The sequence below is a fragment of the Suncus etruscus genome, chromosome 6, assembly GCF_024139225.1.
Source record: "Suncus etruscus isolate mSunEtr1 chromosome 6, mSunEtr1.pri.cur, whole genome shotgun sequence".
Taxonomy (NCBI): domain Eukaryota; kingdom Metazoa; phylum Chordata; class Mammalia; order Eulipotyphla; family Soricidae; genus Suncus; species Suncus etruscus.
Genome location: NC_064853.1, coordinates 32,150,252 through 32,164,320, shown reverse-complemented (window position 1 = coordinate 32,164,320; position 14,069 = coordinate 32,150,252). Strand labels below are relative to the sequence as shown.

Genomic DNA, 14,069 nt, shown 5'->3' with positions numbered 1-14,069 from the left:
GACAGACCATGGTTCGATCCCCGTGTCCATATGGTCCCCCAAACCAAGAGCAATTTCTGAGCGCACAGCCAGGAGTAACCCGAGAGTCAACGGATATGACCCCCCCAAAAAAAATCCCAAACCAAAGACAATAATAGATACAAGAGGAAGAGAACTATTCTTTTTTTTTTTTTTTTTGGTTTTTGGGCCACACCCGGCTGTGCTCAGGGGTTACTCCTGGCTGTCTGCTCAGAAATAGCTCCTGGCAGGCACGGGGGACCATATGGGACACTGGGATTCGAACCAACCACCTTTGGTCCTGGATTGGCTGCTTGCAAGGCAAACGCCGCTGTGCTATCTCTCCGGGCCCGAGAACTATTCTTTGGTAGAAAGTTTGCCACTGGCATGGGGGTAGGAGAGGGATAAGTTAGGGAAAGGATTTTGGTGGAGGGTAAAAGTGTCTGCTCTAAAGGCAGGTTGGGAGCAAGAGGAAAACAGGGAACACTGGCGGAGGTGAACAGACAATAGTGAAGAAATTGGTGTTGGAATATTGTATGCATGAAACAATAATGAATAGCTTGGTAATTCATAGATGGAAAAAAATTTTTTAATGGGGGATATTTAACATCTCATGGTCAAGACAGGATTTAGATGCCATAAACACTAACAACTGATTTGTTTTCTGTCTTTTCTCCATGACTATATCTACTGTCTCATCGTGATTTATAAGCAAAACTTGGAAAACCTGTAAGTTACTATTTTGTGGGTTTCCAGGAATAATATGAAAATATTGTTTATTTCTGATGAAGTAAACCAATTTTGTATAGTTTATCTCAACCTAAATAAAAATGTGAATTTTGTTAAAAAAAAAAAAATAAATGGGGGGAAAAAAACCCTTAAAAGATAGGCATTTTCAGGCCGGAGAGATAGTATAATGGTAGGGCGTTTGCCTTGCACACAGCCGATCCAAGGAGTGCAGAGCCAGGAGTAACTCATGAGGTGTCGCCAGGTAAGATTCAAAAATACAAAAAAAAAAAAAAAAAAAGCATTTTCATCAATATAGATGATAAAATGGAGACTTAGAATTTAGTAGCATTATGTTCTTTGGGGGATTAGTTGTTGAGCTGGGCTGCTGTGGAGTTGGGCCATTTCTCCAGAAGTAAACCTTAAGACAACTGTCCTAGATCATAACCCAAAGAATACACAAGCAGAATCTGTCTATTTCAATGTTCTATAGCTAATTTCCATAATATACTTTTACTTCTCATTTCTTAAAATATTCAGATCGGGCCAGAGAGATAGCATGGAGGTAAGGCATTTGCCTTGCATGCAGAACGACGGTGGTTTGAATCCTAGCATCCCATGTGGTCCCCTGAGCCTGCCTGGAGTGATTTCTGAGAGTAAGGCCAGGAGTAACTCCTGAACGATGCCAGGTGAGACCCCCAAAAAAAAAAAAAAAATTACACATCAAGAGAGACAAATACAGTGGTCAAGCATGCAATAGATCCTCGTGAAAATCTCTAGCACCATAAGATGTCTAAGCACAGGGGAGGCAGTGTTTGGAGCATCAAACATTTTTTGCCAATCTAAATCTGGGTCATTGTCCAAAAATCATTTTAGTTTTTGTCTGTTTTACTTTTGGACCACACCTAGTGGTGGTTAGGGTTTATTTCTGGTTCCAAGCTCAAGGATCAGAGCTCTACCCACACATTTTTATACTCATATGAAAAGAAAAGAAGCCAGATGTCAGACAAATATCAGGTTGAGAGCAGACTGGATATGCTCTTCACTTCACCAGCTCTGCCTCAAGGACAATGCTGGGTGCCTGGCCAGCTACTTAAGACAATCAAGGACATGCAGCTATATTTTGTTTATAATAACTATCTTGCTTAACTGCCACTCTTGGTTCTATTTATACAAACCATGGCAGGGTACTTCTAATCATCCTCACTGAATTCTTTGAATCAGTGTTTTGTTATCTGTAAAACTTACAGGTGAGGAATTAATTCTCTTCAAGGTTCTTGTATACGGACTCCAAATCATACCTTGGAAGGAGGTGGTGCAGGCTTAGGAACCAGGTTCTTATATACACTTGGAATCATACTTGATGATTTGTTTCCATTTGTATGATGAGATCCTGGTGAGGTGAATGCAGCAGAGAAGGCAGCAGCAGAATCCTCTTTGGAAACTTTTTTGATGACTAGCATCTTGGACGGTAGCTTGGCACAAGGTGGATTTTCTGTGAAACAACATTAGAGTGTCAAACCTTTTGGTTAACATAGAACACAGTTTATATAAAGGACTCACTTTCAACAAGAGCTGCTAGAGGAGACTGAGAGACTTCTTGGAGTGCACTTTACAGAGTTCTAAAGAAAGTAGTACTTCAGGAGCTAATACATAAATTAGTGTATGATGTCATTATTCAGGCAAGGCCAAACAAGAATATATATCCAAGGTGTCGGAGCTATAGCATAGCAGGTAATCCGTTTGCCTTGCATGCAAACAACTGAGGACAGACCTTGGTTTGATCCCCAGCATCCCCTGTGGTCCTCAGAGCCTGTTAAGAGTGATTTTAGAGCACAGAGCCAGGAGTAATAATTGCTGAGCGCCACCCAATGTGGCCAAAAGCAAAACAAAACAAAAAATCCCAAAAAACTCTCAACAAAAACCAAAAGCAAAAACTAAAACTAAAGAATATACCCAAGGATATATACCTGTCAGTTATGTTATAGAAATAGAGAAATAAGAAATGGGAAAAGAAATCTCCATGTAATTTTCCAGGAAGGCAAATGCGAGCAAAGCTATGTATCATTAAAGGAGTAAATGGTATAGTAAACCTTAGAACCATAACTTAAATCCAAAACCAATCCGAAGCATCAAATAAGAGGTCAATTTAGGGTGTTGGAGTAATGGTACAACAATGAGTAGGGCGCTTGCCTTGCATGTGGCTGACCCAGGTTCAATCTCCAACATCCCATATGGTCCCCCAAGCACCACCAGGAGTGATCCCTGAGTGCAGAGTCAAGAATAACACCTGACATCACTGGGTATGGCCCAAAAACAAAAGAATTCTATTTATAAATAACAAAGATTTCAACACCACAGATCATGTTCAGTTTGAAATACACGGATTTATCTGTCAATATTTTATATGGCTAGTTATTCCCAAAACAGTTAATAAGTTTTCCCCTTGTTTTATGAAGCAAACATCATTTATAATGGTAAAGAAAGCAAAAAGCTAAACAATTAGAAACTGGTTCAAAAAATTGGTCTAATAGATATATATATATATACACATACATAACTATACAGCCTTTCAAAGACTATGTTAAATTATTTAGTAACAGGAAAAAATATTCAAAACATACTATTTATGAACCAAATAATCAAGAGGCAACTATAACACATGAAATTTCACTTAAGTGATATAAAATAAATAAATAACATTAATAAATTACTTATTATACAGTTGTGATATTCTCCCTTAAAATATGCTTCCAAATCTAGGGCTTTACACCTTTCAACTGGCTATATACTGACTTCACTAAGATATACATATTTCAGTGGTATTTTGGGGGGGGTCAGAGTAAAGCTAATAGATGTTAGTTACCATGTACAAATGGATGAGGAGAAATACGAGATAAAGAAACAAAAAAAGATAAAAGAAGTTTGCTCCTCTCCCTGCTAAGAAAAATTTTAAGTTTTGCCTTTAAAATGGCAAAAACTACCTACCCCATACTCCAGAAGGGGTCCCAATAGGTCTGCATGGCTGATTCTGTTTGCCAGCTTCTGGATTCAAAGAAGGCTAGGAAAAAAGGGATATTAATGGTTGATATTGAAAGCTAATTATCTTGGCACTTTTTGCAAAGTAGCCATCACCATGGAACCTATAAAATAATAATTTATTAGTAGCACTATGTAATGCTGTATTCCCAATTAATCAACAGAAAATGTTAAATTACAAATCATCAGGGTTTCTAATAATATCAAGGTTTTCTTGGGTTTCACTTTGTTATTTTTTTCTTTAAATGAACTACATGTCATTCTCATCTTCATGTATTCATGCCAAAAGATGAGATATGAAAAGGAGCAATTATCAGTGTAGTGTCCAAAACACTTCTAAGACTGTGTTAGGGCAAAGGCAGACCATGTGCCAGACATAGGAACATAAATGGAAATAAGACAAGGGGAGGCTTTGTTCTCACAAGATCATAGTTGCACTATAAAAAATAAACTTGTAGATAAAGTATAATCAAAGGTTAACAGGGGTTGTGACAAAAATTCCCCTGAAGGATAAAGGAATGAAGAGAAATACTATCAGAAAAAGTTCCATTACAGTTGATGACTAAATAAGTCCTTACAGATGATTCCAAGAGAAAAAAAAACTAAAAAATGAGTGTAAATACTGAAATCTTAGTGAATATCAAGATACAAAAGCATGAAAAAGAATATTCAAAAGTCTGAAGTAATTCAGCAGAATATGATGACCTTTTTGTGAGATTATATTTATCTGGCAAAGTCAGCAAGAGTCAAATCGTAGTTGTATTTTCTTTCTTTTCAAGGATAACTGTTTTATTCTCTGTAACGGGAATCCATCTCACCTTCTATGCAGTTAACATGATATAGTTACTAGTTTACAACAATCTAGTGGAAATTTGCCTGTTTAAGAATCAATTAAGAGTATATTAAGAGGGGCCCGGAGAGATAGCACAGCGGTTTTTGCCTTGCAAGCAGCCAGGACCAAAGGTGGTTGGTTCGAATCCCGGTGTCCCATATGGTCCCCCATGACTGCCAGGAGCTATTTCTGAGCAGACAGCCAGGAGTAACCCCTGAGCACCACCGGGTGTGGCTCAAAACCAAAAAAAGTGTATTAAGAGAAGATTGCATAGTCTAGAAGATGAAGATTAAGGGAATAGAAGAGAATTAAATGTTAGGAGCATCAGGCTTGACCCAGTAACTAAATGCATAAGTTGAGACATGTGTGAATGAGCAACTGCAGTGTACACTACAGACATTTTTTTTGGGGGGGTCCACACCCAACAATGCTTGGGTATTGCTGGCTTTGCACTCAGGAATTACCCCTGGTGGGGCTTGGGGACCAAATGGGGTTCTCTACACGCTGTGCTATCTTGCTCTGGGCCCTCTATACCCAGACTTTACAATCTGGTAAAAATAGAGGAAAAAGCTTCTTAGCATGGAATTATCAGTGGCATATCATGCAAAAAGATGCCCAGACTCTTAAACTGTTGTCTTCAAGTCTTGGAGGCCAGATGATATATTTTTCAACTTGTTAAGAACATTAGCATACATAGCTATGTAAAGCTACCAACTCAAAATATAGATGAACACATGACAGAATATTCAAAGCAGAAAAATAGTCTTGTATACAAAAGTAAAAATAGAAACTAGTGCCGGAGAGATGGCATGGAGGTAGGGGGGTTGCCTTTCATGCAGAAGGATGGTGGTTCGAATACCGGCATCCCATATGGTCCCCCAAGCCTGCTAGAAGTGATTTCTGAGCATAGAGCCAGGAGTAACCTAAGCACTTCCCGATGTGACCCAAAAACCAACCAACCAAACAAACAAAATAGAAACTATGAGAAGGTAGAGATAAGAGTACAATAGGTAAAGCATGTGCCTTGCACAGTCCTGACTGGGTTTGATCCACAAATTCTAAGGTACCTGGCTTTAAAAACTGACCAACCCCAGTTCAAATTCCTAGAACCACATACAGTTCCTCAAGTACCCCTGCAGTGATTCGAGAGCAGAGCTAGAATAGTTCCTAAGCAAAACAAGGTGTGCACAAAACACAAAAATTTCAAGTATAAAAATGTAAGACTTAATGGAGCTGGAGATAACATGGAGGTAGGGCATTTGCCTTGCATGCAGAAGTACAGTGGTTCAAATCCTGGCATCCTATATGGTCCCCTGAGCCTGCCAGGAGCAATTTCTGAGCACAGAGGCAAGAGTAACCACTGAGTGTTGCCGAATGTGATACAAAAACAAAACAAAAATATAAGACGTAAAAAACTGTATAAAGCTAAGTGTGAAGCAAAATGTACCAAAGTTTTTTTTTTTTTTTTTTTTTGTGGTTTTTGGGTCACACCCAACAGTGCTCAGGGGTCATTCCTGACTCCAGACTCAGAAATTGCTCCTGGCAGGCCTGGGGGACCATATGGGATGCCAGGATTCGAACTGATGACCTCCTGCATGAAAGGCAAACGCCTTACCTCCATGCTATCTCTCCCGCCCCCCAAAGTTCTTATAAATAGCTTTCAGTTGAAGCAAGAATACTTGCTGCTAAACCAGTAATATTTTATTTTCACTAAAAATACACACATTAAAAAAAAATACACACATTAGGGGCCAAAGAGATAACACAGTGGTAGGGCGTTTGCCTTGCATGTAGAAGGACAGTGGTTCAAATCCCGGCATCCTATATGGTCCCCCGAGTCTGATGGGGGATTAGCCTGAGTGCTGCTGGGTGAGACCTAAAAAACAAAAACAACCCCCCCCCCAAAAAAACCTACACACATTAGGGGCTGGAGCGGTGGCACAAGTGTCCCATATGGTCCCTCAAGTCAGGAGCAATTTCTGAGCACACAGCCAGGAGTAGCCCCTGAGAGTCACCGAGTGTGGCCCAAAAAAAAAAAAAAAAAAAAAACCAAACAAACACACACACACACACACACAAATAGGAGCCAGAGCATTAGCACAGCATTGTATGTGGCCATCCCCGGACTGACTGTGGTTTGATTTCCAGAATCCCATATAGTCCTCCTGAGCCTGCCAGAGACGATTTCTGAGCACAGAGCCAGGAGTAGCTCGAGTACTGATAGGTATGATCCAAAACCAAACAAAAACAGAAACAAAAAAACCCATAAACCCACACACATTAAATATATTTAAAACAAAAAATAGGGCAGGAGAGATAGCATGGAGCTAAGGCAGTGTTGCCTTGCATGCCGAAGGACAGTGGTTTGAATCCTGGCATCTCATATGGTCCCGAGCCTGCCAGGAGCGATTTCTGAGCATAGAGCCAGGAGTAATCTGAGTACTGTCAGACTCCTAGGGGTCCTCAGGCTTCCCCCCTCCCTCCGTACTCCAGGGGGGAGGTGCATAGGGAGGAGGGCGGGCAGATATCTGGCTTCCGGTTTCCCCTTTGATTCTGGAGGCCAGCTCCCTAGCCTGGGGAGTGCTGGGATGCTTGGCAGGCCCCCAGCCATCCCCCTTTCTCCCCTGGAATCCAGTCCAGGTGGACTCTATAGGGGTCATCAGGCTTCCCCCCTACCTCTCCCTACACTAATGGAAATGCACTTTGGGAGGAGGGTGGGTCATTCTAGCACTGGTTTATGTTGGAACAGTCACTGGAAATTTTTTCTCCTTTGTCTCCTATTGATAGTATTGTATGCATATAGTTTATATATGCATAATATCCATCTTGTATTGTGACCTTGATACTGCCCTACAAAGTTCATTTCTAATTTTTAACTGCCTCAGTCCCAACCCTTATTTCCCCCCATCTTCCCATGTAGGTGCAGCTTATGATATGAAGCTCACCACAAAGAGTGATGAGTGCAGTTAGAGAAATAACTACACTGAAAACTATCATAACAATGTGAATGAATGAGGGAAATAGAAAGCTTGTCTCGAGTACAGGTGTGGGTAGGGTGAGGAGGAGGAAGATCTGGGAAATTGATGGTGGGAATCTTGCACTGGTGAAGGGGGGGTGTTCTTTACATGACTGTAATCATACAACTACAATCACATTTGTAATCAAGGGTTTAAATAAAGATAAAACACACACACACACACACACAACTCCCCCCCCTCCCAAGAGACCAAGCCATAGTCTTATAAAAATGTTTGACCCCCAGGACCTGAGCCTTGCCTGGAGTGAACTCTATGTTCAAACCAGGAGTAAGTCCTAAGAACCTTGTATTTCACCACCAGTAAGGTTATTTTAATATTGCAAAAGGCATTTAACAAAATTTTGTTTCCCAACTACTCCTTGTTAGTATATAAAGACGGGCTATTATTTTTCTTTTTTTGCAAGCTGGAACACTGATTTTTTTTGTTTTGTTACTTTTTGGGTCACACCCAGCAGTGCTCAGGGGCTACTCCTGGCAGGCACAGGGGACCATATGGGATGCTGGGATACCAACCACCATCCACCCTAAATTGGCTGCATGCAAGGCAAATGCTCTGTCGCTATACTATCGCTTTCAGCCTCCTGAAACTGATTTTTTTTTATAACCTTGTACCTTGAAACCTAATAACTCCTTGTAGAGCTTTAGGATATTTTTATTTTTGTTTTTGGGTCATACCCAGTGGTGCTGAGGGATCATTCCTGGAAAGGCTCAGAAAATCATAAGTGGTGGTGCTAGGGAGAAAACCTGGGTCATATTTGTACAAAGTAATTAATCATCTTGCCCACTGTACTCTCTTCATCTGTATACGTATCCTTCATTATTATTCTTTTTGCCTTACTGTACTTGCTTGGAATTCTAGCAGAAAGGTAAATGAACAGAGTGGGTAGGCATCCTAACACAGAGCACCTGTAATTAAAACAGAGCTATATCAGTGTAGAATTTGAAGGGATTTGGGCCCGGAGAGATAGCACAGCGGCGTTAGCCTTGCAAGCAGCCGATCCAGGACCAAAGGTGGTTGGTTCGAATCCCGGTGTCCCATATGGTCCCCCGTGCCTGCCAGGAGCTATTTCCGAGCAGACAGCCAGGAGTCACCCCTGAGCAATGCCGGGTGTGGCCCAAAAACAACAAAAACAAAACAAGAATTTGAAGGGATTTAAAAGTTATAGTGGAACTACTGCCATCCTGTAAGAATTCTCTCTCAGGATTTCTTCCAGAATTTTCTTTTTCCTTATTTTTGCTTTGGGTTCACACCCAGCGGCGCTCAGGGGTTACTCCTGGCTCTGTGCTCAGAAATCTCTCCTGGAAGGCATGGAGGACCATATGGAATGCTGGGATTTGAACCACCAACTGTCCTAGATTGGCTGTGTGCAAGGCAAAAGCCCTACCACTGTGCTCTCTCTCTGGCCCTCTCCAGAATTCCTTACTTCCAAAAAACTCACATATTAAAATCCTAGGGGAAAAATGTTTAATTTTAATTTTTTGTGTTTTGGGCTTCACGCAACATAGTGCTCAAGGATCATTTCTGTCAGGGGACCATACGGCTACCAGGGATCGAACACAGATCAACTGTGTGCAAGACAAGTATCCTACCTACTATACTGTCTGTTGCTATAGACCTCATCCTAGAAAGTTTTACTTTTAGGGGCTGGAGCGATAGTAAAGTGGGTAGCGCGTTTACCTTGGAAGCGGTCAACCAAGAGACAGAACAGGACTGTCCTCTCCAGGGAGAGCAGGAAAGCAGGAGTCTCATTTGTAACAGAAAGGAGAATCCAGTTTCAGCAAAGAGGGGTTTTCTGCCTCAAAACAGATCTGTACCCAGATCTCTACAGATCTCTAATCACACCTAGATCTTTTAAGGGAATAATAGGCTCAAGAAGCCTTGAATTCAGAGCACTGCAAACATAACTGACATTGTAGGCGAGGACCAAAATTCCTATCTAGGCTCAGTGATACAAAGAAAGGTAATAAGGCCTGAGAAATTGTATAGGGGTAAAGATACTTGACTTGCTTGAGGCCAACCAGTTTTATCACCAGCACCACATACAGCACCCCAAAATGGCTAAGAATGATCTGAGAAGTGACAGGTATAGCCTCAAAACCACTATTTCCCACATCTCCTAAAAAGTAGGCAATATGATTCCCACTACAACTCTCATTATTACAGATCTCTTCAATTTGTATAAAACAGCTTTTTTTTTTTAAACAAAGTATGAAAGGCTTCCAAAAACCAATTATCTCCAAACCTAGCCTCAGCTTGTTTTTTTGGTTAGTTTTATTTTGAAGCTACACCCAACAGTTCTCAGGGATTACTTAATGGGATTTGGGGAACCATATATTGTGCTGGGGATATAATCCAGGTTCACTGTATGAAAGGTAAGCACCTTATCCCCTAAGTTTTATCTGGTCCCAGAAGTTAAAAAGACAAAAAGCTTTCCAATGTGAAAGTTGAGGTTAATGAGTAATCAGAACAAAGCATAAACATCTTTTTAATCCCTGAAATAAAAATTATAGTAGCCAGTGATTGTGAACACATTCACGTCCTAGGGTCCATAGGAGTCTTCCCTTTGGTTCCTATATGGTCTAGACGTGGATCAGCTCCACTGGAGGACTCAAGGCTCCTCTCTGTAGCTCTGGTGGCAAAACCTCTCATCAAACTTTTACAGGAATCTTGATCTAAAGCAGCTTAATTTTTGTCAGCAATGTTTCTGTGTTGTCATATGCGTGTCATCGCCCTGCCGTTTTTAGATTTGGGGCCATAAGTGGCAATTTTCAGGGGCTACTTCCAGCTCAGTGATGACGTAGTGATTTCTGAGGATGGAAATGTTCAACACACAAAACATACTCAGCATGTTGAGCTACTTTTCTGGCCCCAAGTTTCTATCCTTATACCCACTTTTGGAATCATGATTCTGGAATTTTAACCTGGTACACCTGTAGAAACTCCTCTGGTCTTCAACCAAGAAGAATTAAGAGTTCAGTTCATGGTGGAATGAAATAAAATTGACTTCTTTTTGTTTTTGGGTCACCCTGGCGGCGTTCAGGGGTTACTCCTGGCTCTATGCTCAGAAATCGCTCCTGGCAGGCTCGGTGGACCTTATGGAATGCTGGGATTCAAACCACCATCCTTCTGCATGTGAGGCAAATACACTACCTCCATGCGATCTCTCCGGCTCCAACTTCCTCTTCTTTTGTCACATGTTCCACCCACTCTATAGATACAGTTTCAGTTCCAGTGGAGAAGGCTTGGTATTCATAAATGATAGTGAGCAAGTCAGAGCTATGTTTAATTATTAATGATCTATAACATTTGCCATTCACAGATAATTGGTCTCCTTATTAGTGAGTCCCTTATGGGGTAGAGTCAGCATATCTCAGGCCTGGTTGGCAGCATCTTTTTTGTGGCCACGGTGATCTTCTTAAGATGGTCAGTGTCTAATGACAGGGTGATGGTAACAGAGAAGACACCCCTTTCCTCAACCATGTGGAGATCCTGACAGTTTTGCTGGCTTTCAGAGAAATTTGCCCATTTAACAAAGGAGTTATGGGCATAGATATACTGAGGGCATAGCCATACCAGAATGCCCAGATGGGCAAGAACATTGTTCAGAGGCTTGCTTGACCCAAGAACAAACACCTTATTCTACCATAAAAGGTGGTTGGCTGAGAGATTGAGGTGATGGTCTTCCCAAAACGGGTACTTCTAATTGCCTCAAAGACACTGAAAATGATTGGATTTCAGTGCTTTTTCTGAGCAGCTAAGTTGTGCTGCCACCAGCAAGAAATAATGTGATTTTGCTGACTGGCAGATATTAAAGAGGAATGTGGGTTACTTCAAGTTAGCAAAAGTCTCTGCAGTAATATTCTAGATTTGTGTTCTGCTATCACAGCAGAAATGCCTACAGCCTAAGCTCTAGAACAGTGGTCCTCAAACTTCTTTTTTGGGCCACACCCGGCGGTGCTCAGGCTCCTGGCTGTCTGCTCAGAAATAGCTCCTGGCAGGCCCGAAGACATAGCACAGCGGGCGTTTGCCTTGCAAGCAGCCGATCCAGGACCAAAGGTGATTGGTTCGAATCCCGCCAGGAGCTATTTCTGAGCAGACAGCCAGGAGTGACCCCTGAGCACTGCCAGTGTGGCCCAAAAACAAAACAAAACAAAACAAAACAAAAAAAAGTTCCTGGCAGGCACGGAGGGACCATATGGGACACGGGGATTCGAACCAATCACCTTAGGTCCTGGATCGGCTGCTTGCAAGACAAATGCCGCTATGCTATCTCTCCAGGCCCAGTCCTCAAACTTTTTAAACAGGGGGCCAGTTCACTGTCCCTCAGACTGTTGAAGGACCAGACTATAGTGAAAATAAAAACTACGAACAAATTCCTATGCACACTGCATATATCTTATTTTGAAGTGAAGAAACAAAATGGGAACAAATACATTATGTGGCCCTCGGGCCGTAGTTTGAAGACCCCTGCTCACTAGAACTAAACAGGTCAGAGGTTCCATGTCTCCCAAACTGCTGTGGTGCAGTCAGCACTCAAGCTAGTTAGACTGATACAAGATAACCTGACAACAACCAAAGTTCCAGACACCAGTCAGGAGCTCTGGCTGCCTTTATGTATTTTCTTTCTGTTGTCAATTTGAGGAATATTACAGAACTGATAAAATTATTAGGGAACTATACCAATCCGTAGTACAGTTCCTTAGGTTAAAAAGTGCTCTAGGGGGGCCGGGCGGTGGCGCTAAAGGTAAGGTGCACCTGCCTTGCCTGCGGTAGCCTTGGACGGACCGCGGTTCGATCCCCCGGTGTCCCATATGGTCCCCCAAGCCAGGAGCAACTTCTGGGCGCATAGCCAGGAGTAACCCCTGAGCGTTACCAGGTGTGGCCCAAAAACCAAAAAAAAAAAAAAAAAAAAAAAAAAGTGCTCTAGGGGCCGGCAAGGTGGCGCTAGAGGTAAGGTATCTGCCTTGCAAGCATTAGTCAGGGAAGGACAGTGGTTCGATCCCCTGGCGTCCCATACGGTCCCCCCAAGCCAGGGCCGATTTCTGAGCACTTAGCCAGGAGTAACCCCTGACCATCAAACAGGTGTGGCCGAAAAACCAAAAAAAAAAAAAAAAAGTACTCTAAACAGGGGCCAGAGCAATAGTACAGAAGGTAGAAAGTTTGTCCTGCACATGGCTGACATTGGTTCTAACCCTGATATTCTTGCCTTGCATGTGGCCAGGCCAGGTTCAATTCCCAGCATATCATATGGTTCCCTGAGCCTACCCCTGAGCGCTGCTGAGTGTGGCCCCAAAACAAAACAAAATAAAAAAGAAACTAGAAATAACTTCTATTTTTTTTTTTTTTTTTTTTTTTTTTTGGTTTTTGGGCCACACCCTGTGACGCTCAGGGGTTACTCCTGGCTATGCGCTCAGAAGTTGCTCCTGGCTTGGGGGACCATATGGGACGCCGGGGGATCGAACCGCAGTCCGTCCTAGGCTAGCGCAGGAAAGGCAGGCACCTTACCTCCAGCGCCACCGCCCGGCCCCAACTTCTATTTTTATCCATGCTACTTCTGTTAGTCTCTCTTTTATTTTTAGTTTTTGGGCCATACCTGGGTGTGCTGAGTTAACTCTCAGAAATTTTTTTTGGTGGGGGCAAACCTCAATTTGCTCAGAACTATGCACACAGCCGTGCAAGTTTGATCCCCAGCATCCCATATGCTCCCGAGCCCGCTGGGAGTAACTCTTGAGTGCAGAACCAGACCTAACTACTGATAGGGCCCAAAGCCAAAACAAACTAATAAAATATACAACTAAATGATGAGAATTTACTAAAATTCCTGATGTGCGAAAAGCAGGATCTTTTCCCCCTATTTTGTGTATTTTCGGGTCCACACCAGGTGGTGCTCAGAGATTGAACCTGGGTCAGCTGTATTAAACACAAGTGCCCTACCCACTAGGCTACCTCTCCAGACCCACAACAATTTTAAAAAAATTTACATAAAAAAAAAAAAGAGGGGCCGGGTAGGTGGTGCTGGAGGTAAGGTGTCTGCCTTGCAAGCGCTAGCCAAGGAAGGACCGCGGTTCGATCCCCCGGCGTCCCATATGGTCCCCCCAAGCCAGGGGCGATTTCTGAGCACATAGCCAGGAGTAACCCCTGAGCGTCAAACGGGTGTGTCCCAAAAACCAAAAAAAAAAGAAAAAAAAGAAAATTTACATCAGTAGCTCTCAGGGTTCACGCCCAGAAGTACTAGGGTGCCATGGGTTGCAGAGATTATATCTGGGCCCCTGGCATGTAAAGCTCAAGTCTTTTGAATACTTCTTCTAGCTCAACAACAGAGATTTTAATTTGCCAATTTCCACTGATAAGTATATTAAATAAGAATGATGGAGAGGGGCTGGAGAGATAGCATGGAGGTAGGGCGTTTGCCTTGCATGCAGAAGGATGGTGGTTGG

At 42.4% G+C, this 14,069-nt stretch overlaps 1 protein-coding gene across 2 annotated transcripts in view; it reads right to left on the bottom strand.

The window, feature by feature from the left end:
- The window catches only part of GPBP1L1 (GC-rich promoter binding protein 1 like 1), a 37,340-nt gene that overhangs the window by 11,027 nt on the left and 12,244 nt on the right, over positions 1-14,069 (bottom strand). For both annotated transcript variants that reach the window (XM_049774822.1, XM_049774823.1), the window contains exons 5-6: positions 3,712-3,784; positions 2,025-2,218 (exon numbers count right to left, since the gene is read on the bottom strand). In XM_049774822.1, coding sequence (XP_049630779.1) covers positions 2,025-2,218; positions 3,712-3,784 — 267 coding nt within the window. The remainder of the gene's footprint in view (positions 1-2,024; positions 2,219-3,711; positions 3,785-14,069) is intronic.